Source organism: Trachypithecus francoisi, unplaced genomic scaffold (assembly GCF_009764315.1).
Source record: "Trachypithecus francoisi isolate TF-2019V2 unplaced genomic scaffold, Tfra_2.0 Lachesis_group18, whole genome shotgun sequence".
NCBI lineage: Eukaryota > Metazoa > Chordata > Mammalia > Primates > Cercopithecidae > Trachypithecus > Trachypithecus francoisi.
The window spans coordinates 67,726,855-67,754,242 of record NW_022681463.1 but is presented as its reverse complement, the minus strand read 5'-3'; the positions used below and the strand labels follow the sequence as shown (position 1 = coordinate 67,754,242).

Here is a 27,388-nt window from a genome sequence, read left to right as displayed (position 1 = left end):
ACCTCCCACCAGGTCCCTCCCACAACACGTGGGAATTCAAGATGAGATTTGGGTAGGAACACAGCCAAACCATATCATACAGCAAATACAACACGTCTCTAAAATACCTGTATTATAATACGTAACAGACACCTAAAGATAGAACATACTACGTAAAACAAAACTCAGATTATTTGTGAAATTTTAAAACCTGATTTCCAAACACATGGAAGCTTTTCACAGATTTTTTTTTTTTGTTAAGACAGAATCTCACTCTGTCACCCAGGCTGGAGTGCAATGGTGTGATCATGGTTCACTGTAGCCTCAACCTCCCAAGTCCAAGCGGTCCTCCCACCTCAGCCCCCAAAGTAGCTGGCACTACAGGCATGCACCACCACACTTGACTAATTTTGTTTACTTTTTGTAGGGACGAGGTTTCACTGTGTTGCCCAGGCTGATCTTGAGCTCCTGAGCTCAAGCAATCCTTCCGCCTTGACCTCTCAAAGTGCTGGGATTACAGTTGTGAGCCATCACACCCTGCTGACGTTTTTTTTAGATTAATAACCACCCCATTTTCTCCTGTCAGTTTGCCATTTTTTCAGATGTATCAATATGATTGCGAGGTAGATCACATATTATGGAAAGAATTCAGTTGGTACTATTGTTGAAGGCAAACAGTATAAAGGATTCTTAATGAATTAATAAGTTTTCAGCCAGCCTTTGTTTTTGGCATGTAAAGAGCTTGATCCCAGCATGCCTGAAGAAATAACCTTCTTCAGTGCTTTATTGATTACATGCTCTAAATCAACTCTAAATTTGCTAGGTGCTATGAAATACCTAATAGAAAGTTACAGCTATAATCACAGCTTCCTGGAGTATTCTGAAATCAGGTATAAGGCAGACCTGCTGCATGTCTGTACCAGCTATTTGGGAAACTGAGGCAGGAGGATCACTTGGGGACAAGAGTTCAAGGCTGCTGTGTGCTGTGATCACACCTGTGAATGGCCACTGCACTCCAGCCTGGGCAACATAGCAAGACCCCATCTCTGAGAAAAGTTTTAAAAATAGATACAATGTTTGTATGGCTGCAGAACATCTTAAAATGTGTATCTTCGAGTCTGGCTTATTTTAATATTGTCTAAGAAGATAGGAAATAATTATAGTTTTTTTTAAATGAATTGAACTATAAATCTGAGATGCTAATGAATGATTTATTTTAACAGAACGGAAAATAAGGAAATTCTCTCTCTTGAAGATAAAGTTGTAGACTTTAGAGAAAAAGACTCATCTTTGAATTTATCTTACCAAAGTCATGACTGCTCTGGTGCTTGTCTGATGAAAATGCCACTGAACTTGAAGGGAGAAAACCCTCTGCAGCTGCCAATCAAATGTCACTTCCAAAGACGACATGCAAAGACAAACTCTCATTCTTCAGCACTCCATGTGAGTTATAAAACCCCTTGTGGAAGGAGTCTACGAAACGTGGAGGAAGTTTTTCGTTACCTGCTTGAGACAGAGTGTAACTTTTTATTTACAGATAACTTTTCTTTCAATACCTATGTTCAGTTGGCTCGGAATTACCCAAAGCAAAAAGAAGTTGTTTCTGATGTGGATATTAGCAATGGAGTGGAATCAGTGCCCATTTCTTTCTGTAATGAAATTGACAGTAGAAAGCTCCCACAGTTTAAGTACAGAAAGACTGTGTGGCCTCGAACATATTATCTAACCAACTTTTCCAGCATGTTTACTGATTCCTGTGACTGCTCTGAGGGCTGCATAGACATGTGAGTAGAAAAACATAGCATTTCAAAAAATCTTCTGAATGTAAGGACACTTGTTAAGAAGTCTTGTTATGTATTAATTTGTCTATCTAAAACCTGTTCGAAAGTCTATGGTAAGACTGGGCATGGTGGCCCACACATGTAATCCCAGCACTTTGGGAGACCAAGGTGGGAGGCCAGCTTGAGCACAGGAGTTTGAGACCAGCCTGGGCAACATGGCAAGACCCCATCTTTACAAAAAAATTTTAAAATTCGCTGGGTATGGTGGTGTACACCTATAGTCCGACTACTCTGGAGGCTGGGGTAGGAGGTCTGCTTGAGCCCAGGAGGTCAAGGATGCAGTGAGCTGTGATCACACACTGTATCAGAGGCCTGGACAACAAAGCAAGACCCTGTCTCCAGAAAAAAATAAAAAGGTCTACAATGGGAAAATGAGCTCTCACTAGCAGTAGGAAAAAACGCCTCTAATTATTTGCCAAATATGGTAATTAGAAAGTTACTTCTTCCAAGGATGCATATTTCCTTTAGTTCTAATACATTAAGAGATCATCAATAGCATTACAACAAATGATATTTAACAGTGCCAGACACTGTGACAAGTACTTTACATTCACTCTCTTAATCTTCACAGAAACCCATGAGGTAGATAATATCTCAGTGGTTTTTTTTGTTTTTTTTTTTTTTTTTTTTTTTGAGACGGAGTCTTGGTCTGTCACCCAGGCTGGAGTGCTGTGACCAGATCTCAGCTCACTGCAAGCTCCGCTTCCCGGGTTCACGCCATTCTCCTGCCTCAGCCTCCCGAGTAGCTGGGACTACAGGCACCCGCCACCTCGCCCAGCTAGTTTTTGTAGTTTTTAGTAGAGACGGGGTTTCACCGTGTTAGCCAGGATGGTCTCGATCTCCTGACCTCGTGATCCGCCCGTCTCGGCCTCCCAAAGTGCTGGGATTACAGGCTTGAGCCACCGCGCCCGGCCTATCTCAGTGTTATACACGAAGAAGTTAGGCCTCAGAGAAGTCAATTTGGAGAGATCATAGAACAAATTGTGGAGACAGGATTTGAACCCATGTTCTTAACCATTGGGTTATATGTTGCATTTTACTTTTAAAAATCATTTGCTGGCTAATGTGATGCTTATAACTAGTGTTTTCTTGATCGTAGTATAGTATTAATATCCCATTAAAAAATGAAAACATGTTCTAATATATTAAGACTTTGAAAACCATTTTCAGGGTATGTAGTACACATACATTTGTAGGAATATAGATGTAGAGTGGTGTTGCATTATATGTACATTTAATGCAAATTTAGCTACCTGTACTTGGCAAAAAAATAAGAGAATGATAAATAATTTAAATAGCATAATAATAGTTTTCACCATCCTCTCAGTTAATTGGAGTGTAAAATGAGAGCTATATCTACTGTTACCTCAGTTTGGCTCAGTTCCTGGAGGCCTCTCAGAGAAAACCTCTCACTGCACTGTTTTATTCTGTTTAAAAATATGTATTTTGTTTTGTAAAGATTACCTCTAAATGTAACCCAACTACCTCATCTGGGGACTTGGTTCTCCAAAGGAATAGAAATAGGTACCTACCTGCACAAGACTGGGAACTAGGCCTGTCTCTCACAGGGCCTGGAACTGTATTAATGAAAACCTTGTTAACAGCTGTAAAACCAATAGGGTCAGAGCCAAAGCGTTGGAGAAGGCACCCAACGTAGAGCAGCACAGAGGACTAAACCCCACAGAAGGGATGATTTCAAACAAACATTTAAAGCACCCACGCAACAATGTTTAGGACCATGAAGGCGGCATGAATCCCGACAAGTAGAGAGAATTCACACCTGAGGAATCAGAGATAAATGTTGAATCTAATTGAAAGGGATTTTAAAACAGGTATAATTAGACTGTCCCAAGAGGCTGGGCACAGTGGCTTGTACCTGTAATCCTAGCTCTTTGGGAAACTAAGGTAGGAACATCATTTGAGCCCAGGAGTTCGAGACTAGCCTAGGCAATCTAGCGAAACCCCATCTCTACAAAAATACAAAAGTTAGCCCAGCGTGGTGGGACGCACTTGTAGTCCCAGCTACTCGAGAGTCTGAGGTGGGAGGATCACTTGAGTCCAGGGAGGTCGAGGCTGCAGTGAGCCGAGATTGCGCCACTGTACTCCAGCCTGGGCAACAGAGTGAGACCCCTTCTCCAAAAAGAAAAGAAAAACTATTAATTGTATATGAAGTGAGCAATACCTAATCCTGTAGAAAAGTTAAAAGGAATTAACTAGATTTGTATATAGCATGGATGGGTCTCAAAATCATTATACTGAACAAAAAAAAAGCAAGTTATAGAATAATACCTATAGTAAATTTTTTTATAATGAAAAATACACAATGTATTGTTTGTAGATACATGTGTATATAAAAGCATAAAGGATGCCACACTAAATCTCTTGAGAGTTTAGTTATATCTGTAATGCTTTACTTTTTAACTTTTTTTAAGAAGACCATGTATATGTGGTATGTATGTGGTATATATGTGGTGTGTATATTTTAAATTATATATACAGGGAAAATAACTAGATAAAATGCTGACAAGTAATTCTGGATAGTGAAAATATGGATGTTTATTATCTGTATTTTTCTGTACTTTTAAACTTTGCACACAATCACATGGGAAAAAACAATTACAGATTTTCATATCTGTAAACAGAATCCAAATTAATGAATTTGTTGATTGTTGTCATTGTTCTTTTCTCTTGCAAACAAGCAGCCACCATTCCGATGTGTATGAATTAATAGAGAAAATACAGAAGAGAATCATAGAGGAAAAGACCTTAAAGTCACTTGTTCAGCAAAGGAAACTAAGATCCAGAGATTTTAACCAGCTCACCAGCAGTCACTTACCTAGTTATACAGCTAGAGTCCCCAAGTTCCTTACTTTGTATCAAATTATGGTTCCCTATCAAATTAGTTAATCATCTGAATAGAGGGGAAAGTACATAAAGTTTTATGGTTGCAAGCTTCCTGCCTCACAACAGTATGAAAAAAGGATTCAATAATAGTAGCCAGATACCCAGCGTCAATCTCCCCAGTCTGTTTCTGTGTCACTGGAGTGAAAGAGAACTTAAGACATCTGCAAAACTACATCCTTACAAATTTGACATATTTAAGTTTATCCATTGTAAAAGAGCAGAACTAGCAGAATTCTCACAAACAAGCTTCTGTGCTGAACAGGGAAATTAAAGGAATTGATTTTGAAAAGCTAAACTCATATAGTTAAGTATTTCATGAGCAAATAGAGATGCAGTGCAGTTTATAATTATTTATAAATTTTGGGAGGTATTGTCCTTCAAAGAGATCTGTGTAGGGAAAAAGCTCATAGTGTTCATGAGCCAAACTATTCTAAATGCTATTGCATCTTTTATTACATCATTTACACTTTTATCAAGACAGTCTCTTGACTTAACTTGGTGCTTTTTCATTCTTTCTCCAACCATTGCCTTCCTTTTAGAACAAAATGTGCATGTCTTCAATTGACAGCAAGGAATGCCAAAACTTCCCCCTTGTCAAGTGACAAAATAACCACTGGATATAAATATAAAAGACTACAGAGACAGATTCCTACTGGGTAAGGTACCTTGAGGATTTGTTGCAGGGTGTGTATATCTTTGAAGGTGGGTACCTTTTATTGTGGTCTAAAATCATATAGATGTTAAATCTGGTTTAATTTGGTTCCAATACCAAAAATCTAAATTATTAAGGAATAAAAATCCTGTATATTGTTCTTGGAAATGATAGTCAGAGACCACACATACATCATGCGAAGTGTACTCGAACACTCATCTGCTTTGAAACTGGCTCAGCCTACTTTGGGCAGCCATTTCTCCATTTAAAAATACGCTGTCTAGAACTCATTTGAGAACTGGGAATTTTCAACCTTTCAAGGTACTGACTCACTTTATCTTCACAAAGCAGCTCTATAAGGGAGGTACTGTCATATAATCTCCATTTTAAAAATACAAAGATAAAGCAAAGAGAAGTTAAATAACTCATCCAAGATAATACAGCTAGTAAATGTGGAAGCTGTGATGGGAACCCAGGCACCCTATCTCTAAGAGCTTTCACATTTAGCCTGCTTCCCTCAGTAGTTGTCAGTGCCAGTGAAGTGGCAATAAACTGCTTTTTGCTTTATGAGGTGTCTGATTTTCTCTTTTGCATATTTTGTTGACAGCATTTATGAATGCAGCCTGTTGTGCAAATGTAATCGACAGTTGTGTCAAAACCGAGTTGTCCAACATGGTCCTCAAGTGAGGCTACAGGTGTTCAAAACTGAGCAGAAGGGATGGGGTGTACGCTGCCTAGATGACATTGACAGAGGGACGTTTGTTTGCATTTATTCAGGTAAAGCAAAGGTTTATTTTAAAATTATTCTAGGGTAGGACCCTCTTTTCTGAATATCCATTTTCCTAGCCAGGGCCGTTGAGAGCTTACAACAAGGTAAAGAGTAACAGTATCTAAAAGGAACATCAGAGAAAGGCAGATGAACTGGGAACTTGAGCACTAAAGAGATGAGATGCTTAGGAGGTACTTTCTTCAAGAAAAGAAAGGTTCAGAGATGACACTTGGGTTTTTGTGTGAGAGCTTATTATGTCCAAGGCACATTTGTTTTGTCCGCATGGCTACAGGTACTTTGGGGTAAGGGAAGAAAACTTTTTAAAAGTAAAAAAACTAGATGACTAGCTTGCCAAGGTAAAGATTACCAGTCAAAAACTTTATTATTCAATGTTTTGAGCTATTATTAGAATTTAACAAGTTAATTATGTAATATCTGCATGTTATAATTCAGTCAGTGACTTTAGGCAACTCACTCTATTTTGGGGACTGCAGAGAGTTGTCCATGCCGCAGAGCAAAACTTCCCGAGCAGTGCGTTACAGTCATGCAATTACTGATTCTTTAGGGCCACAGCCCCCAGGACCAAACACATCAGTCTTCGGTAGTCTTACACATTTACCTCCAGCATGACAGGCAAACCCCTTATTTTCTGTGCACATCCTTATGTGAGAAAGTTTGGGAAACACGGCTTTAGAGCCAATCTAAAGGAATTGTTCTTGACTTAGTTTTAGCAGCTAGGCAGCAGGGAACAGAACAACCAGGTTCTGAAAATTACTCATCTGAAAAAATCAGATTTATCTGTTTACATGACCAAGTGCTTAAAAAAGAAAAGAAATGTCAGGTTCACATCAGAGAGGGCAAGAAAAAGCTTGCAGAGTTATCTGAATTCAGAGTAGTCACACATATGGATCCCTGCCACTCCACACTTAGAGATCCACATTCTACACAGCCTGCCTAGACATTCATCTCTCATACTTCTCAAAATAACTGTTGGGTGAAAGCTACCTGTAAAATGCCAAGCAGTGTCCAGAAAGTATCATTGGTTTTATCATTGTTGCTAGAAAATATACCTAAGATATGTCTCCGACCTAATGATGGGTAAGAATATCCTGCTATTAATTTGGACTTGGCAATTATAATATTGAATCCCTTGAAAGAAAATGCATAAACTTTAAGATTTTAGTGTTATGCAGAACTTAATATGACAACACTAGGAACATATCACCACATATTTAAATAGGTACTTTTGTTAAAAATTGTAAGTTTCAGATGATAAAGCCTTTTTAACTAGACATAAAAGCTACAATTTTATGACTAGAGGTCATCTCTAATTTTCTAGGGTACTTTCTGATCCATATCTTTGTTTTGGATCATTGTAGCTAAATCTCTTCTCTTTTGTATTTTACCAAAACAGACAGATGGGTTTTTTAGATACCCTGTTTTTTCATATACTGGAAGATAAGAAATATCACATTGGTCTTTGTCTAGCAACAGTTTTGTAGGATGAGTTAATGTGTTTATCTTCATTGTAGAACGTATGGGTTCTTTAGTCATGGAGTAGAAATAGAGATGTCTATTTATTGTTAGCAATTATCTTCTGTGTTGTTCAAACTCTTTAACATTTTCCTTTTAGGAAGATTACTAAGCAGAGCTAACACTGAAAAATCTAATGGTATTGATGAAAATGGGAAAGATGAGAATACTATGAAAAACATATTTTCAAAAAAGAGGAAATTAGAAGTTGCGTGTTCAGATTGTGAAGTTGAAGTTCTCCCATTAGGATTGGAAACACATCCTAGAACTGCTAAAACTGAGAAATGTTCACCAAAGTTCAGTAATAATCCCAAGGAGCTTACTATGTAAGTAACAGCTGAAGAACCCAGAGTAAATCTAAATTATCAATCAATTGGTTCATTTTGCTTCCCCTCTTTCTTTCTTTTCTCCTCATTTGTATTTATCATTTTGCTTCGAAGTTGTTAAGTCTAACACTTTGAGAAATCCAGGACATTTAAAAATGTAGCCAATGTACTCTCCTCAGTGTTTCAGTTCTGGAATTTTACCTTATATGACTTCAGTCAGGTTTTTTATGGATGTCATAAGTTTTGCTGTTTTTTAAAATTTTCTATCATTTTATCTGCAAAGTTTTCATAGGTTCTCTTCCTTTTTTAAATGTACTTCAAAAAGTATTTAAAGTATGATTGTATTTACTTTCTCTGGGGAAAGGAGTAAACATATATGTTCTTACTTAGGCTAATTTCTAATAATTAAGGATATTTATGTAATAATGGATATTATCTATACTTCAGTAAAGAGAATGAAAAGAATTTTTAGTGATACAGAATAACTTTTTTTTCCTTTTTAGGGAAACGAATTATGATAATACTTCAAGAATTCGGTATCATTCAGTTATTGGAGATCCTGAATCCAAGACAGCCATTTTTCAACACAATGGGGAAAAAATGGTAAAAACTGCAAAATGTAGATGGGACCCTTCTTTTCTTTTTGATTTTTTTTTTTTTTTTTTTTTTTTAAACACAGAGTCTCGCTCTGTCACCCAGGCTGGAGTGTAGTGGCACAGTCACAACTCACTGCAGCCACAATCTGGGCTCGAGTAATCCTCCTCCCTCAGTCTCCCAAATAGCTGGGACTACAGGTGCACAGCACCATGCCCGGCTCTTATTTAGTAGAGATGGGGTCTCACTATATTGCCCAGTCTGGTCTCCAACTCCTGAGCTCTAGCAGTTGTCGTGCCTCAGCCTCCCAAAGTCCTGGGATTATAAGCGTGAGCCACCGTACCCAGCTGATGGGGCCCTTCTGAGATATAAACTATTGCCTTTCTGTCCTTTACTTAGCTCAAAATGTTTGTGTTACTTTATAGTGTGTAGAATTTCTTTTATTGTTTTGGAATGGTGGACTGCGGAAATGCTAGGACCATGTTCTATTTACTTAGTATCATCCACGGCAGTTGGCGTGTTTCCAGCTTGGCTGTATGAGGAGAATGCTGGTCATGATCTGACAGTGTGCTCCACTGAAACCGATAGGTATCCCATTCTGAGAATTTGTAGGAGAAGCTAAAGTGTTCAGGAGTTAATAGTAATATATAAGAAAAGGGACAGAGTAATTTAGGTGAAGGAGAACAAGGTTTTTGTTTTGTTTTGAGATGGAGTTTTACTCTTGTTGCCCAGGCTGGAGTGCAATGGTGCGATCTCAGCCTACTGCAACCTCTGCCTCCTGGGTTCAAGCGATTCCCCTGCTTCAGCCTCCCGAGTAGCTGAGATTACAGGCACCTGCCACCATGCCCAGCTAATTTTTTGTATTTTTAGTAGACACGGGGTTTCATCATGTTGGCCAGGCTGGTCTCAAACTCCTGACCTCAGGTGATCCACCCACTTTGGCCTGCCAAATTCCTGGGATTAGAGGCATGAGCCACTGTGCCCGGCCAAAGGTTTTAAGATGTATGAGAAAGAAGAGATGCAATCTTAGGAAAGATCATCTAGAAAACAATATTTTACATTGTAGCCTCTGAGGGTACCCTTTGCATTGTGAACTAAGATTAGTCAGAGACTGAAACATAGAAGCAGAGAAAGAGAAAAGAGAACAGAGAGAGACATAATGGTAGCTTACTTTAGGGCTTGTTGATGAAAAACTCTTCTCTAGGTGTTATGCAAATATTTGCCCTCTGCCTGGTAATGGTACAGTAGCTACCTCAGGGTCAGAGAATTATGAAAAGATTGGCCATGGTGTCACACAGACCGAGGTTTAACCTCCAGCTCTGCTGCCTGCTAGCTGGGTGGTATCTCCATACATACATTTCTTTTATCTGTAAAAAGATAATAGTATATGTTTCTGAGTTAGGAGGATTAAATGAGATAAACATCAGCAACTTGCTTAGCATAATGCTTGGCATCCAACTAAGTGCTCAATACATGTTGACCATTCACATACTGAGAACTTTCATAATAATAATATGGTCAATGTGTATTGAACACTTAGTTGGTTGCCAAGCATTGTGCTGAGCATATACCCCTCTTTTAAAGTTATCATTACTACTTAAAGTGACTGCAGTGTCTACAATGCGTAAGCACTATCAAATTCGTTAACCTTTCTTTGAGGTAGAGAGTAGCCAATGAGTGTTTTTCATCTTTACACAACTTACAGTTGAAGCCAAATTTGTAATCTAGTAATAACACTTTCTCAGTACTGAGGATGATTAGAATTGAGGGATACAGACAGATGCATTAAGATTTTAATTCCCAAAGAATTTCTTGACAGTCTTTATAACTGTGGCTTAATAAAGCACCTAGAAGTAGTACACAGTCAAAGGGGATGACACATTTTGGCTCCATTAGTCTAAAGACTCCTTATGATATCAGCTTTGAGGCTTTCAAAATGAATCTAGTACATATGGCCTATTGACACTTGATGATTGACACTTGATGAAAGAGGCCTAACTGCTAAATACTTTTGCCTGACCTGGAAAGTAAAGACATCTTCCTTGTTTTTTTAAGGAATTTGTTTCCTCGGAGTCTGTCACTCCAGAAGATAATGATGGATTTAAACCACCCCGAGAGCATCTGAACTCTAAAACCAAGGGAGCACAAAGTAGGCTTTGTTTCTTCTGTGAATGCCTACCTCTTCTGCCTGTTTCTCTGTCTCTTGCTCAATACCTGTAGCTCATTTTCCTAGATTCCATAATAAACATGCTGCATTTGTCAGAAAGGTTACAACTTGTCTACATAAGACATCAGCAAACTATTGTTTGTGGGCCAAATCTGGCCCTCTACCTGTTCAGTATGGCATGTGAGCTAAGAATGATTTTTACATTTTTAAATAGTTGAAAAAAATCAGAAGGTGATAATATTTTGATACTTGAAAATTATATGAAATTACAATTTTAGTGTCCAGAAATAAAGTTTTGGCCAGGTGCAGTAGCTCACGCCTGTAATCTCAGCACTTTGGGAGGCCAAGGCAGGAGGATGGCTGCTTGAGGCCATGAGTCTGGGCAGTGTAGCAAGATCTTGTCTCAACAACAACAAAAAAATAGCCAGGTGTGGTGGTGCACACCTGTGGTCTTAGCTACTCAGGGGGCTGAGGTGGGAGGATTGTTGAGGTCAGTAGTTTGAGGTTACAGTGAACTATGATTGTGCCACTGCACTGCAGCCTGGGCAATAGAGCAAGACCCTGTCCCAAAAAAAAAATGTAAGTTTTATTGGAATACAGCCAGTTTGCATTACATATTGTCTGCTTCAACATTACAACAAGAGTTGAATAATCACAATAGAGACCACATGGCCAGCAAAGCCTAAAATATTTGCTATTTTGCCTTCTACAGAAGAACTTTGCTGGCCTCTGGTCTAATTGCCAGTAGTGACTTGATGCATGGCAAGAGGGGTGAGCTGGACAACTCTGACTCTCTGTGGTGTACAGGTGTTGTCCATGGCTTTGGAACCATTGTGCAAAGCAGCCACTTTCAAACTCTTTGTAGATGGCTTTAAAAATAAACACACATCACTCTGCTGCAGTTGCCTAGCCAATACTGCCACAGAGCATACTCAGCATGACTCTGGCAAAAGGCTAAAATATTGCCACCCTGAGTCCTTGTGTTTCAGAGTTACTAGTCCTTGCCGTAGTTAATATTACAACTGAACAAACCTTATTTTTGGTACTTTTGCATTTCACTGTGTCCTTCACAAGGCGACGTTGCTGAGACATGTCCATTTGTGACGAATTGGTGAGCCACTGCTGCCTCTTCTCCCCTGCAACCCCAGCTCTCCACCTAATATTAAAGGATGGAGATTGGAGGAGACATGGCAGTTCCTTGATAGAAAAGGTTTATTGAGAAAGGGGATTTTGTGTATTATATTTATTTTATCATGCATGTGAACCACAATGCATACTGTTGCTTTTGGTTCTTTTGCCCTTTTCATTGAATACTACAATATATATAGTGGGTACTCCAAAAGTCAAAAGCTATGTACTTTTTGTATAAAAAAATCCAGAGTTGCATTATGCCTTACATGTAACCCATGATTAAAATATGAGTACACATAGGAACAGCAGCCAACAACAGTGATGATTAAATTAAGAGCCTTAATTTTAAACAGGTATAATATCTTTGTGCCATTGAATTAGGTGGTCCAAGTAGCTTTGTGGCTCTTTTAAAATAAGTAATTTATACTTACTCCATCTGACATGCATTCATACCTTTTTTTTTTTTTTTTAAGAGAGACAGCGACTCGTTCTGTCACCCAAGCTGGAGTGCAGTGGTGGGATCATAGCTCCCTGTACCTTCCAGTTCCTGGACTCAAACAGTCCTCCCACCTCAGTCTCCTGAGCAACCAGAACTACAGTCACACACCCCCTTGTTGGCTAATTTCTTTTTTTTTTTTAATTTTTTTTAGAGATGGGGTCTCACTTTGTTGCCCAGGCTGGCCTTGAATTCTTGGCCTCAAGCATCCTCCTGCCTTGGCCTCCCAAAGTGCTGGGATTACAGGCGTGAGCCACGAAGCCCAGCCATATTCATACTTTTGAATACTTTCAAAAAACCATTTTCCTTATTGGGTAAGAAAAACGATTAAGCAGTGCATCTGCATTTAAAGGATTATTGTTTACAAAAGTGTAATTATTGAATCTAGTAAAACACCAAACACTAATATGTGCAAAACCCCCAGCAATACAGTTGTCACTGCTGGGACTTGTGGAAGGTGACTCTGTCAGGGTTAGGCCTTTTATTGGCAGCGTAAAGGCCTACAGTGCCTCCAAAACACCCACTCTGTTATATTTATTTAGAATATACTTAAGTGCAGATTCCAGAATTAAAGAGAAGAAAGTCAGTTTATTAACAGTAGAGATTAAATATCGTAATGAAGAAGCAAGATGTAGATTCAGAAAAAGGCATTTTTACGTAGTATAGAGAAGGCAGACTTTGGGATTCAAACATTTCTGGGTTTATTACCCCAGTTCTCATTATTGTGGGTCAGATGAATTCCTTAATCCCTCAGAGACTCAAGGTTTCCTTTATATAATTAATACTACCTGCCTCACACATTGTAAGGATTGATAATTAAAGCACCTAGCGTCTAATTAGTGTTGTTAATTTCAACACTATTGCTCAGCAAGTATATTTCCTGATGTTTCCTTCCAAAATATCTATTAGAGGACTCAAGTTCAAACCATGTTGATGATTTTGAAGATAATCTGCGGACTGAATCAGATGTGATAGATATAACTAAATGTAGAGAAGAAACTCCACCAAGGAGCAGATGTAACCAGGCGACCACATTGGATAATCAGAATATTAAAAAGGCAATTGAGGTTCAAATACAGAAACCCCAAGAGGGACGATCTACAGCATGTCAAAAACAGCAGGTCTTTTGTGATGAAGAGTTGCTAAGTGAAACCAAGAATACGTCATCTGATTCTCTAACAAAGTTCAACAAAGGGAATGTGTTTTTATTGGATGCCACAAAAGAAGGAAATGTCGGCCGCTTCCTTAATGTGAGTATAAGGGCTGAGATTCCTATTTCTGAACAACTGTTTTTCTATGCTACTTAACATAATTATGAGGAAAATAAGATAAACAGACTCTAAAGTCAGACTATCTGGTTAGAATTCCAGTCCTCCACTTGTATACTGTTGGATGTTTTACTTGACCTCTGATACATCATTTTCTACCTCTGTAATATGGGGACAAATGATAACTGTCTCAGGATGTTATGAGAATCTAATGAATTAAAATAAAGTGCTTAGAACAGTGCCAGCACATAGTAAACATTTGCTTTTTAAAAACTGTAAGAAATGGTGTATAAGAAAAGTATTTAAGTATATCAGATTTAAATAAGCTCATTTACCTGAGTTGAAAAAAATGTATGGACAGGAAGTTATCAGTGAAATTAAATGTTGGCAGATATGTCCAAAGAATACTGCAGGGATTTAATGGTGTATTAATATGGAAAGACTGCCACAATATACTGTTTTTTGGGGTTGGTTTGTTTGTTTTGAGATGGAGTCTAACTTTGTCACCAGTGGCACAATCTTGGCTCACTGCAACCTCCACTTCTGGGGTTCAAGCGATTTTCATGTCTTAGCCTCCTGAGTAGCTGAGATTACAGGCATTAATGAATCCCATGATGAATGTGCGGAGCTGGCAGCTAGTGGGCAACAGAGCAATACTGGAATAGTGCTAATATGAGGAAATGGTATCATCTTTTTAGAAGCCTTGAAACGAAGGTACATAATGGTTGTCTTCAGCAGCGAAACTCGTTGCTTACAATATCTCCTCTCCAAAAGGCTTGTTTGTTACAGTGAAGTAAACATTAGGTTCTGTACATCTTCATGTTAAACTTACTTTGTGAAAACTTTTTGTTTAAAAAAAAAAAAAAAAAAAGCCATTCCTTGAGAAATACTGTGCTCCCGTTCCCATGCCCCCACTCCACCTTCTCTCTTTAGGTCATCATTTTTATTCTTTTTTTTTTTTTTTTGAAACTGAGTCTCGCTCTTTCGCCAGGCTGGGGTGCGGTGGTACGATCTCGGCTCACTGCAATCTCTGCCTCCTGGGTTCAAGCGATTCTCCCCATCAGCCTCCTGAGTAGCTGAGATTACAGGTGTGCACCACTATGCCTAACTTTTGTATTTTTAGTAGAGATACAGTTTCACCATGTTGGCCAGGCTGGTCTCAAACTACTGACCCCAAGTGATCTGCCCGCCTTGGCCTCCCAAAATGCTGAGATTACAGATGTGAGCCACCGCACCTGGCCTTATTTCTCCCACCCCCCACCCCCTTTTTTTTTTTAACCATAAAACATAGCATATTATATTCACTGTTCTATACTTTGTTTTTCAGATTAACAGCATATTGGGCCAGGTGTGGTGGCTCATGCCTGTAATCCCAGCACTTTGGGAAGCTGAGGCAGGTGGATCACTTGAAGTCAGAAGTTCAAGACCAGCCTGGCCAACATAGTGAAACCCTGTCACTGCTAAAAATACAAAAAAAAAAAAAAAAATTAGCCAGATGTTGTGGCACATGCCTATAATCTCAGCTACTTGGGAGGCTGAGGCATGAGAATCACTTGAATCCAGGAGGTGGAGGTTACAGTGAGCCAAGATCATGCCGTTGCACTCCAGCCTGGGTGACAGAGTGAGACTCCGTCTCAAAAAAAAAAAAAGCATATTGTGGCAATCTTTCCATATTAATACCCAGAGCTTCTCATTCTTTTTATTTGTACACTTTTGTTTATAGCCACATAGAATTCTATTGTGTACCAAAGTTTATTCAACCCATCCACTTTAGGCAAATATTTGGGTTATTTCCAAACCTTTAGCATTAAAAACAATGCTCAATGAATAATTTTACACATGGAAACATATGCAGATGAATCTGTGGAATACAATTCTAGATATGAGATTGCAGAATCAAAAGACAAATGCATTTATAATAATGATAAATTTTGATATATTTTATAGGGATTTGTCCCATTTTTGCATTTCTAACAGCAACATATAAAAGTGTCAGAACAGGGCTTTTCTGAATGGGTTCCCACTATTAACAGCAGCTGTGATATTTTATACATGAACAAAAAAAGAACAAAATCTGTGTGATATATTAAAAACAGAATGGTATTCTAATGCAAAAGCACAAGGCATCAGACTTTATGCTATTTCTAACCTTTGTGTTTATTTTTATTTAACAGCATAGTTGTTGCCCAAATCTCTTGGTACAGAATGTTTTTGTAGAAACACACAACAGGAATTTTCCACTGGTGGCATTCTTCACCAACAGGTTTGAAATTGATTTTGCTTACTTAATTCTGAGGAAATTGTGACTTTAAAAATAACAATAGAGGACTGAGTGCCGTGGCTCATACCTGTAATCCCAGCACTTTGTGAGGCCAAGGCGGGGAGATAGCTTGAGCTCAGGAGTTTGAAACCAGCCTGGGCCACATGCTGAGATCCTGTCTTTACTAAAAAAAAATACAAAAAGTTCGCCAGGTGTGGTGGCCAGCTACTCGGGAAGCTGGGGTGGGAGGATCACTTGGGTTCAAGAGGTAGAGTTTGCACCCTGTCTCAAAAACTGATAATTACAATAGAAAAATATTTTAAAGAAGATATATACTATAGCCCCAAATATCTGGTACTGTAGAATATTCAATTATCCTAAACTGTTCCTATTCAATAAGATTTTGAGGCCGGGCGCGGTGGCTCAAGCCTGTAATCCCAGCACTTTGGGAGGCCGAGACGGGCGGATCACAAGGTCAGGAGATCGAGACCATCCTGGCTAACCCAGTGAAACCCCGTCTCTACTAAAAAATATAAAAACCTAGCTGGGCGAGGTGGCGGGCGCCTGTAGTCCCAGCTACTCGGGAGGCTGAGGCAGGAGAATGGCGTAAACCCGGGAGGCGGAGCTTGCAGTGAGCTGAGATCTGGCCACTGCACTCCAGCCTGGGCAACAGAGCGAGATTCCGTTTCAAAAAAAAAAAAAGAAAGATTTTGAACACCTGAAATTTCAACTCTTATTCCCACTTAGAATGAATGCCTGAAAGGACTGAAGATATCAGGTATCACCCAGTTCCACTCGGGATAAATGATGCAGAGTGCTACATAATCTTTAATTCAGAGCCATTCCACAGCTACTTCCACACTGCAGGCCTCAACACATGACTGGGTCCCACTGTTGGCAAAATATACTTCCTTCCTCATATTGATAGATTCCTGCTTAACATTTTAGTAGATTTGAAATAAAACTCAAATGGTTATTCTTAATAAAAGGTCATTCCTAATTGGTGTGTGTCAGGTGAGAGAATAGATCATATTTTTGAGGATGGTTAATGTTAATATGAAAATTGATATAATTTGGTTCATTGGTAGTTATTTAGGGTATTTTATGATTCTTTTCAAATTTCTGCTTTCTAGGTATGTGAAAGCAAGAACAGAGCTAACATGGGATTATGGTTATGAAGCTGGGACTGTGCCTGAGAAGGAAATCTTCTGCCAATGTGGGGTTAATAAATGTAGAAAAAAAATATTATAAATATGTAGCTAACGCCTGTTTGTGAAATTAGCTTATTAGGCTGAAATTAAAGCCATGCAAAAGAAGGTCTAGGTCCATCAAGGTAATTCCCCTCTGTTTTCCTTTGTCATGGGGTTCATATTTTATTTCAGATTTTATTTGTGTGACTTAGAAATTCCAAGAACACAATTAGGACATTTTCATACACACAGGGTATCTTGTTCACTGCTGTGCTACTTTACATGAGTAGGATAGAAGTGTATATTTTATATGAAATACCACTGTACAACTTATAATTTATTTGCAAATTATATATTAAGAGAAACAAATGTCATAACAGAACTCAGCTGTTTCTAATTGCTTTTGTGACTGTTACCTTTTAGTTCATGCCCCCCCCAGAGGGCTAAATTTCACATTTTTACCTACAAAATTGACTTTTAATTCCTGGCAAATCATTTACCATTATGAGCTACAAGGTGGGCAACAGCACCTGAAGAACTAATTTTATGCATGGTACTCCCAAGTATTTTAACACTTGTTGGAGAAGCAATATCTGGATCCATAAAACACTGTCCCATCAACCATGTGAGTGAAGAGAGGGAGAACCTCTTCTGTAAGTGAGATTCTGGCAAACTCTTTGAAATGAATCTTCTTTTCCACAGATTTTCTCTACTCTTTCAATACAAAAAGATAGGAGAAGAGGGAATAGAAACCTGGAGGAACTTGAATATTTTTGTTCTAGGTAGAGTTAGAGATAGTTACTGAAAAGGAAACCTAGAAAGTAGTCAAACTTGGCTTATTTAGGCCAGAAGTAATTGGGCTGGGCAAAAATTTCACTTAAAAAGCACAAGAAGGCCAGGCATGGTGGCTCACACCTGTAATCCCAATACTTTGAGAGGCCGAGGCAGGCGTATTACTTGAGCCTAGGGGTTTGAGACCAGCTTGGACAACATGGCAAAACCCTGTCTCTACAAAAAAATGCAAAAGTTAGCCTGACATGATAGCATGTGCCTGTAGTCTCAGCTACTCAGGAGTGAGGTGGGAGGATCATTTGAGCTCGGAAGGTCAAGGCTGCAATGAGATGTGATTTCACCATAGTACTTCCAGACTGGGCGATAGAGCAAGACCCTGTCTCCAAAAACCAACACAGCACTCACACACACACGAAAACAATTCTGAACTGTGAAATCTGAAACAGCCCTTGGTATCTCCTGGGCATGATTTGCAATTTTTTTTTTTTTTTTTTTCAACAGAAAAAAGGGAAAGAATAAGCACTTTACCATAGGTTACTTGGCCCTAATCATCTATCTATTGGAAAAGGGGACTGGGAAGCCCAAGCAGACTGGGAAACCAGACAGCTAGGGAAAGGAGCAAAACATAGCCCAGCAACCTACAGAAGAGGAAAGTTGAGAAATCCATTTATTCACCATAAAGATGCAAGAATTTCAGGCAATGCACTAAAATGAAGTGGGTGGGGGAAACAAAAAAACCTGATCAGTATGGGAACTATTTTTGTGCAAAAGGGAATATTATGGATCAGTCCGTATTTCCTTAAGCTCTGCCTGTGGAGTCCATTTGACCTTCAGGAATATGAGATACTCTGTCAGTTTTATCTTGGAGAAATTTCTCCTAAAATCTTAATGTGCTTTACTCTGGACTGGTCATAGCTATCATCTTCCATCAGTGCCCCAGAGATTCTCTTTGTCTTTTATGTCAGATCTGTTTCCAGTTAGATCCCATTATTTTCCTTTTCCTTGGTTTACTCTTCCACATATTGGTAAAGCTCTTCTAATAGCTTTTGAAAAGGAAAAATGAGAAGTAAATGTTTTGAATCTCTGTGTGTTTGACAATGTCTTTATTTTACCCTTACACTTGATTGCTGTTTTGGTTGGCAAGGTATAGAATTCTTTAGTGGTCTCCAGGCCCAGTTTTGAAGACATCTGCTAGCTTTCAGTGCTGCTGCTGCGGAGTCTGAAAATGTACTGTCTTCTGGCTTCCAGGGTGACTACTGGAAATCGAATGCCATTCTGTTCCTTCTCTTTTGCATAATCTGTTTTTATCTCTCTTGAAGCTTATAGGTTTATCTGTGTCTCAATGTTCTGTCCCTGTTAAGAGTCCATTTTCATCCTTTGTACTAGGTGCCTGGTGGGATCATTCAGTCTGAAACTAATGATTTCCCATCTCTTCTCTCTTTCTGGAATTCCTGTTTTCCAGATGTTAGACCTCCAGAGTTTGATCTCTAATTTTCCTACCTTTTCTCTTTTAACTTTCAGCTGTGTCTTCTTGCTAGGACCTTTTCCTAGGACCATTTCTCAATTTAATCTTCCAGTTCATCTGTTGCATTTTATTTTTCTAGCTCATATTGTCTCATATTTTTAATTTCTAAGAGCTCCCCTTCTCTGAATATTTTTTTAATAGCATCCTATTTTGGCTTACAGTTGCAGTATTTTATCTCCTTGAAGATGTTTGTATGTTTATGTATGTATATGCACACACGTATACATACACATACATGCATCTCTATATTCTTTCTGCATAATCTGTGTCCTCCAGAGTTTGTTTCTTCGTTGCCCCTATATGTTTGTTTTGGTCTCGTTCACATGACAGGCTTTCCTCAGAGTTAATGGTCTTGGTAGTCTACTCATATTTAAGTGTGGAACACCAAAAAGCTTACTGTAAACTGAGTGTGTGGTAAAGGGCTCTTTGTTTTTCTATGACCTACCTGAGCTATTTTGCTGGGGAACACCCTAATGTCAGTCTCTTTAGGGCCTTTCATTTTGGCCTACAAGAAATACTCTTCCATCCTCCTGCGTGGAGGGCAAAATAATAATAATAATAATAATTGGCTGCTAGGGTCTGCTCACTTCCCTGTTTTGCAGACCCCACACTCTTCTGCAATTCATTTCATTTTTCATAGTTGTCAAGACTATACAAATTGTCCTTTTTAATGTTTCTCTCTTCTGCTATCCCTAGTTGGCAGTCTTCTTTACAACCTGCTGAAAGTGGAAGACCTCCAGTTTTCCTTTGATTAATTCCTCAGCAAACCACCAACTATTTTATGCCTTTTTTTCCAGAACAACTATTTTTAAACTATAAGTATATGCATTTATATTCTCTACCTGTTTGTTAGATTCACTGAAAACTTCATCTTATATGGTGCTCTGTACCCTATGGGTGCTAAATAAAGGCTTGCTACTGTCAACTGGATTTAGGATCAGTTAATTCTGCGTCCTTTTAAGATATGCTTATTTAGGCCAAATTCAGTATGATAATTTTTTTTTTTTTTTTGAGACGGAGCCTTGCTCTGTCCCCCAGGCTGGAGTGCAGTGGTGTGATCTCGGCTTACTCGTGATCTCCCGGGTTCAAGCGATTCTCCTGCCTCAGCCTCCGGAGAAGCTGGGATTACAGGTGCCCGCCACCAAGCCCGGCTAATTTTTGTATTTTTAGTAGAGACGGGATTTTGGCCAGGCCAGTCTCGAACTCCTGACCTCGTGATTCACCCACCTCCGCCTCCCAAAGTCCTGGAACTGCAGGCGTGAGCCACCGCGCCCTCCCGGCCAGTATGATAAAGTTTTTAGGAGGAATCATCAGGAGAGTGATTGTTTCTCCTGCTGAGTCTTGTGGGGTGGAGTAGGAAAGCCTGGCATTTGGGGGTTTTTTGTTGTTTTTGAGACGGGAGTCTCGCTCTGTAGCCCAGACTGGAGTGCAGTGGCTTGATCTCGGCTCACTGCAACCTCCTCCTCCCGGTTCAAGCGATTCTCCTGCCTCAGCCTCTGGAGTAGCTGGGATTACTGGCACGCGCCACCATGCCCGGCTAATTTTTGTATTTTTAGTACAGATGGGGTTTTACCATGTTGGTTAGGCTGGTCTTGAACTCCTGACCTCGTGATCCGCCCTCCTCGGTCTCCCAAAGTGCTGGGATTACAGGCGTGAGCCACCATGCCCGGCGTGTGGATTTTTTAAGCTATTCAAATTTAGACTAGACTTGAATCCGGAGCAGTGTGCGTGAGAACCCCTATCTGCACATCCAGCTTTCTCCGGGCTGGCTAGTGACTGAAAGCGACAGCCCAGATTTGAGAAAACGAAACCTTGTGCAGCCAGGGCACTTCCGGGATCTCGCTATCCGGACGCCACCCGCAGCTGCAGCAGAGCCATGGCCCAGGGGTCGCCGTTCCGACCCAAGAGGGTGGACGGCGCCGGCAGCCCGGAAGCCCAGCCAGCGCAGGAATTGCTCCTCCTTCCCACCGGTGTGTACCGCAGGGGCGGGCGGGCGGGCGCGGCTGGGCGGCGACGGGCCTGAGCAAGGGGCCTGCCTCCGGTCGTGGCCTCTTGGGGGCCCCGACCTGCCCCTACTCCGGGGCGGCGCCCCAGACGCCGGGGCCGCGCTGGAAGAACTTGGCTCGGCACTCGCGTGCGTGTGGGGGGGCGCCAGAGGACAGGGCGCGGCCCGGGCCAGTTCCACGGGTGGCTCTGACTGCCCATGGTTTCGCGCGAGTGGCGGGCATGCTTCGGTTTACCTTTCCCGCGGGTGACACCACAACCGATGTCAACTCTCTTAGCGCCCCTCCACTCACAGGTAAACCAGGACAGTGGAGGGGCGCCCTGCTGCGGGGAGGCAGGGGCCGGCCCTCAGGGAAGAGCGGGGTCTCACGTTCACGGAGGACGTGACTGGAACCCGTCTCCTCCTCCCCAGTCCTTCCGGCCCTCTACTTGAGTGGGTGGGTCTTCTGACGGGTTCCTGCCCTTGCGTATGTTTAGTGCTCCTAACGGTGTGCCAGGCTCAGGGCAAGGTCCTGAGCATACGAAGAGTTAGGCGGGCCCTGCCCTAAGAGACTTTGCTAGGCAACTTTAATGAGGAGGTCAGAACCACAGAGGTACAGATGAGAGACTCCTGACTCCTGGTGTTCAGGGAAAGCTTTTTGAGGAGAGGATGCCCGGGCTTACCTTTTTTTGTTTTGTTTGCTTTTGTTTTTTTGAGATGGAGTTTCGCTCTTGTTGCCCAGGCTGGAGTGCAATGGCGCGATCTCGGCCCACTGCAACCTCTGCCTCCCGGCTTCAACCGATTCTCCTGCCTCAGCCTCCCGAGTAGCTGGGATTACAGGCATGTGCCACCACGCCCGGCTAATTTTGTATTTTTAGTAGAGACAGGGTTTCTCCATGGTTCCTGGGCTTACCTTAAAGGGCAAGCCTCAGCCAAAGGTGGAAAAGTTGAAGGGGTGTTCCCAGCAGAGAAGATGACACAAATAAAGGCACCAAACCACAAAACGTCATACGTAAACATCATACGTGTCAACCATAAGTCAATCAGTTGGATATTTCATTCGCTGGTGTACATATGGACTGTAAGATGAGTCACAAGAGATGCGATTCCATCCTGACCTCTTCCGCAAACTCCAGACTGGTATAACCAACTTCTTCCAAGTCTGAAATGATCTCAAACTGAGTATGTCCCAAAGAGAATTCTTGTTTCCCCCACTCTACTCAGGTACTCCAAACCTGCTCAACCACCAGCCCATTCCATTCATCCAGTTGTTCCTCCCAAAAACCTTAGTGGCTCCTCAGGGCCTCTCTTTCCTCCCCACACCCCTTCTAATGTATCAAGCCAGCCAGTTCTATATTCAGCCTGACTGTATCTAGAGCCTGACTGCTTCTCACCACTTCCATTACTGCCACCCAAGCCTACGCCATCATGATCTTCTGCCTTGACTATTGCTTTCCTGGCTTCTATTCTAGCCTTTAATACAGGCAGGCCTGCATAGCAGCCAAAATGCTTTTTGAAAAACAAAAAGCAAATGTGATTCTCCTACTCAAAACCCACCAATAGTCTCCTATGACTCTCGCAACAACCTGTGAGCCCGGCCTACAGTTTACCCCGTGTCCTTATCTGATTTGACTCCTGCCCATCTTAATGACTCTGCTATCCTGCCATCTTGTAGGTCCTCTAAGCCACCAAAGCTGTCCCTACCTCAGGATCTTTCCATTTGCTATTCTCTGCGAGGAAAACTCATCGCCACATCATCCCATTTTCAGTTCCCGATCATATTCAGATGTCTGCTCATACACATCTTCCCTCAACCTTGCCTGCCCATCCTGTCTAAAAGAGCACCCCTTGCCCCTGCTCCTGTCACTCTCTACCTCCTTCTCCTGCTCTATTTTTCTCTATAGCACTTATCACTCACTACCTGGAAAACAAAACAAAACTTGTTTAATGCCTGTCTTTACCACACCACTGGCATGTAAATTCATCTTACTCTCTTCTATCCCTAGTGTCTAGACTGGTTGGCCTAGTAGTAGTAGTAGGACATAGTAAGTACTCATTAAATATTAAATAATAGTAAGTTCTCATTAAATATTTGTTGAAGGAATGAATGTAGTTATATATAACACTGTGGAGCTTGACTTCTGTAGGTGATGGGGAAATGCGGGTAGATGTCCATTTCAGGTAGATCATTCTGACAGTAACCTAGTACATTTCAGGTAGATCATTCTGACAGTAACCTAGTACATTTCAGGTAGATCATTCTGACAGTAACCTAGTACATTTCCAGTAGATCATTCTGACAGTAACCTAGTACATTTCAGGTAGATCATTCTGACAGTAACCTAGTACATTTCCGGTAGATCATTCTGACAGAAACCTGGTACATTTCAGGTAGATCATTCTGACAGTAACCTGGTACATTTCAGGTAGATCATTCTGACAGTAACCTGGTACATTTCAGGTAGATCATTCTGACAGTAACCTGGTACATTTCCGGTAGATCATTCTGACAGTAACCTGGTACATTTCAGGTAGATCATTCTGACAGTAACCTGGTACATTTCAGGTAGATCATTCTGACAGTAACCTGGTACATTTCAGGTAGATCATTCTGACAGTAACCTGGTACATTTCAGGTAGATCATTCTGACAGTAACCTGGTACATTTCAGGTAGATCATTCTGACAGTAACCTCGTACATTTCCGGTAGATCATTCTGACAGTAACCTCATACATTTCAGGTAGATCATTGACAGTAACCTCGTACATTTCAGGTAGATCATTCTGACAGTAACATAGTACATTTCCAGTAGATCATTCTGACGGTAATATAAAGAATGGAGTGGGGTCATGACAGGGAAAATAGAGACAAAGACAAGAGATCACTGGAATGGACTAGGTGAAAGACCCTGAGGGTAAGGCAGTCCACCTTCCACACCGCTGCCAGCATTGTCTTTCTCTTAAACACACATGGGCACACAAACACACATATACACATGTGAATGTGCACACACAGATCAGGTCATGGTCCTTCCAGTATTAATAAGCACGTACTGGCTGCAAGTACTACAAAAACAATTTGATGTAATTTAAGCATAAGGGATGCTTATTAGTAGTAAGCAGGATGACCAGACTCACAGACCCCCAGAGCACGGATGCTTTAGAATCTTACAGAAAGGGCTGAGGACTAGGACCTGAGAAGTCATTATAAACCAACACTCTCCTTTATCTCTTATTTCTGCATCTCTCAGTGTATCTGCTTTGTTCTTCTGTCTTTCTCTGTTCCAGTTTTCCTGGTAATGGTATAGAAGATGGCTGCCCTGGCAGCCTCTCAGTTTTTACATCTTCTTCTTTAAGAAACCAGCCCAATCTGAACTGAAATCTTCTATCCTGAATTCCATGTATCTGAGAGATGGGCAGGACCTCTGGGACTATCAGCTATGTCTACAGGAATGAAGTACAAACATGCCTGCTGGGGGTCATTGTGAGCTGAACAGATACCCTAAAGGAGTCCGTTGAACATCCTACCCTTTGGCTCCCCATGGTCCCTCCTCTGTAACACACACATCCTTATTCCTATTTATACATTCTAAAGATGTTCCCAGTGATGCATTCTGTTCCCAGTAATGAATTCTAGGTACACTGAAACCAAATTCAGTCACACTTAACTTCTGCCAAAGTCATATCTAGCCACTTCATCCTGAGATAATACGATGGAGCCATTCATTCTCCAAGGCCATTACCAAGTTCCTTGCCAAGCCTCTAGGTAATGTCTGCTGTTTTGGTCTGTATCCAGTTCAGGTAGGCAATCACTGGACCAGTGATAAAACTGGCTTCTACACATCCAGCAAACAGTAGAAGAACTAAAATAGTAAACTGCAATAAATACTAATGATAAAAGGAGGAAATCTCCACACCAGCACCATAAATTAGTTACCAGCCCAGAACAAATCTATACTGGAAGAGAATTCTAAATGCAATGATAGGATTAGTGAATCCCATTCCATCTGTTTCACCCATTTCTTTAGTGGCAGAATGTGTTCCTTGGCCACCCTTCCTGGTTACCCCAGATTCTGTGCCCTGGGTGAATTGCCCTTGGCTGGAGGGCTTTAAGAGTAGAGGCTAGAGTCTTGGCAATCCATTTCCACATTGAAGTGGGCCTGCAGATTGCCAGAGAGACTAAGAATCACTGTGTTGTTTGAATTAGTCATAGTTCTCATAGTGCACACTTGTGATCTTTCTGTGGTTTCATTCTGTATAAACTTTCTTGGCTCTCAGTTTCATTTGTGAGAATTCTAAAATTCTGCAATCTTGTCAGATTCTTGCAGAATCTGAGTCCTCAGGGTTGCTAAACCCCCTAGAAAGGAGCCTGGGGAGCCCTGCTGGCCATCACTATTCTTGGTGCCAGCTACAGATGAAAACCAGGCCGGGCACGGTGGCTCAAGCCTGTAATCCCAGCACTTTGGGAGGCTGAGACGGGCGGATCACGAGGTCAGGAGATCGAGACCATCCTGGCTAACACGGTGAAACCCCGTCTCTACTAAAAAAAAAAAAAACTAGCTGGGCGAGGTGGCGGGCGCCTGTAGTCCCAGCTACTCGGGAGGCTGAGGCAGGAGAATGGCGTAAACCCGGGAGGCGGAGCTTGCAGTGAGCTGAGATCTGGCCACTGCACTCCAGCCTGGGCGACAGAGCGAGACTCCGTCTCAACAAAAAAAAAAAAAAAAAAAAAAAAAAACCAATGGGCTCTTCCCTAAAATACTTCAGCCTTCATGACACACCATTAGGTATCTCTCCCTCTCTGAATCTGTACAATTCCTGATTCAGATGGTGAGGGATACCAAACTGTCCAAATGTATGTGGTCCATGAGTTTCGGATAACACATAGCAAGAGTTCAGATAGTGAGAGATGCCTGTCTGTGTAAAAGTCCTCAGCATGGCTCCCCTAACTGCAGAGAATTACACGCTTCCTCCAGTCTAGAAGATTAAAAGAATTAGAAGAGCTGAAATCTATTAGGATGCTGTGATGTGGGGGGATTTAGCAGGAAAAAGCCACTAGGGAGAACCTGTGGGTCCCACCCCGTGTTTTTATCCATCTGCACTAGAGACAAACTCTGGGTCTAGCACAGCAATGTTGTCATCATATCTGTCTTGTTCTTCTCTGTATTCCCAGTTGGCAGACATTACAGACCACCTCTGTATTCCCAGATGCCGAGACTCTTGGAACCCAAGTACTTGGGAGTGCAGCTTACGTATCAGTGACTTGACAGCTCTGCCCAATGCACAGAAACAAGCAATGTTGTGCAAAAATGTTTGGCCCTTATGCAACAAGAGGCAGCTGCATATCCCGTCAGATAGTATCGCTTTTTATTTGGGGAGTCACCAACTTTTGTTTTGTTTTGTTTTGTTTTGTTTTGTTTTTGAGACGGAGTCTCGCTCTGTCGCCTGGGCTGGAGTGCAGTGGCCGGATCTCAGCTCACTGCAAGCTCCGCCTCCCGGGTTTACACCATTCTCCTGCCTCAGCCTCCCGAGTAGCTGGGACTACAGGCGCCCGCCACCTCGCCCGGCTAGTTTTTTTTTTGTATTTTTTAGTAGAGACGGGGTTTCACAGTGTTAGCCAGGATGGTCTTGATCTCCTGACCTCGTGATCCGCCCGTCTCGGCCTCCCAAAGTGCTGGGATTACAGGCTTGAGCCATCGCGCCCGGCCTGTTTTTTGTTTTGAGATGGAGTTTTGCTCTTGTTGTCCAGGCTGGAGTGCAATGATCTCAACTCACTGCAACCTCCATCTCCCAGGTTCAAGCGATTCTCCTGCCTCAGCCTCCCGGGTAGCTGGGATTACAGGCATGCACCACCATGCCTGGCTAATTTTGTATTTTTAGTAGAGACAGGGTTTCTCCATGTGGGTCAGGCTGGTCTCGAGCTTCCAACCTCAGATGATCCACCTGCCTCGGCCTCTCAAAGTGCTGGGATTACAGATGT

At 41.3% G+C, this 27,388-nt stretch overlaps 2 protein-coding genes across 7 annotated transcripts in view; both read left to right on the top strand.

Moving 5' to 3' along the window:
* SETDB2 (SET domain bifurcated histone lysine methyltransferase 2) overlaps positions 1 to 20,352 on the top strand; it is a 55,045-nt gene extending 34,693 nt beyond the window's left edge. For all 3 annotated transcript variants that reach the window (XM_033176863.1, XM_033176861.1, XM_033176862.1), the window contains 9 exons: positions 1,203 to 1,763; positions 5,264 to 5,380; positions 5,984 to 6,153; positions 7,779 to 8,004; positions 8,508 to 8,607; positions 10,654 to 10,747; positions 13,302 to 13,642; positions 15,835 to 15,923; positions 17,054 to 20,352. In XM_033176863.1, the coding sequence (XP_033032754.1) occupies positions 1,203 to 1,763; positions 5,264 to 5,380; positions 5,984 to 6,153; positions 7,779 to 8,004; positions 8,508 to 8,607; positions 10,654 to 10,747; positions 13,302 to 13,642; positions 15,835 to 15,923; positions 17,054 to 17,171 (1,816 nt within the window). In that variant the 3' untranslated portion in view covers positions 17,172 to 20,352. The remainder of the gene's footprint in view (positions 1 to 1,202; positions 1,764 to 5,263; positions 5,381 to 5,983; positions 6,154 to 7,778; positions 8,005 to 8,507; positions 8,608 to 10,653; positions 10,748 to 13,301; positions 13,643 to 15,834; positions 15,924 to 17,053) is intronic.
* A 558-nt stretch (positions 20,353 to 20,910) lies between these two features.
* The window catches only part of PHF11 (PHD finger protein 11), a 37,916-nt gene continuing 31,438 nt past the window's right edge, over positions 20,911 to 27,388 (top strand). Inside the window, exons 1-2 of one of the 4 annotated variants that reach the window (XM_033176879.1) lie at positions 21,247 to 21,454; positions 21,498 to 21,726. In XM_033176879.1, the coding sequence (XP_033032770.1) occupies positions 21,654 to 21,726 (73 nt within the window). In that variant the 5' untranslated portion in view covers positions 21,247 to 21,454; positions 21,498 to 21,653. Of the gene's footprint in view, positions 21,455 to 21,497; positions 21,727 to 22,361; positions 22,594 to 27,388 lie in introns of those variants that run through there. The other 3 variants (XM_033176876.1, XM_033176878.1, XM_033176877.1) reach the window with 3 other exon arrangements.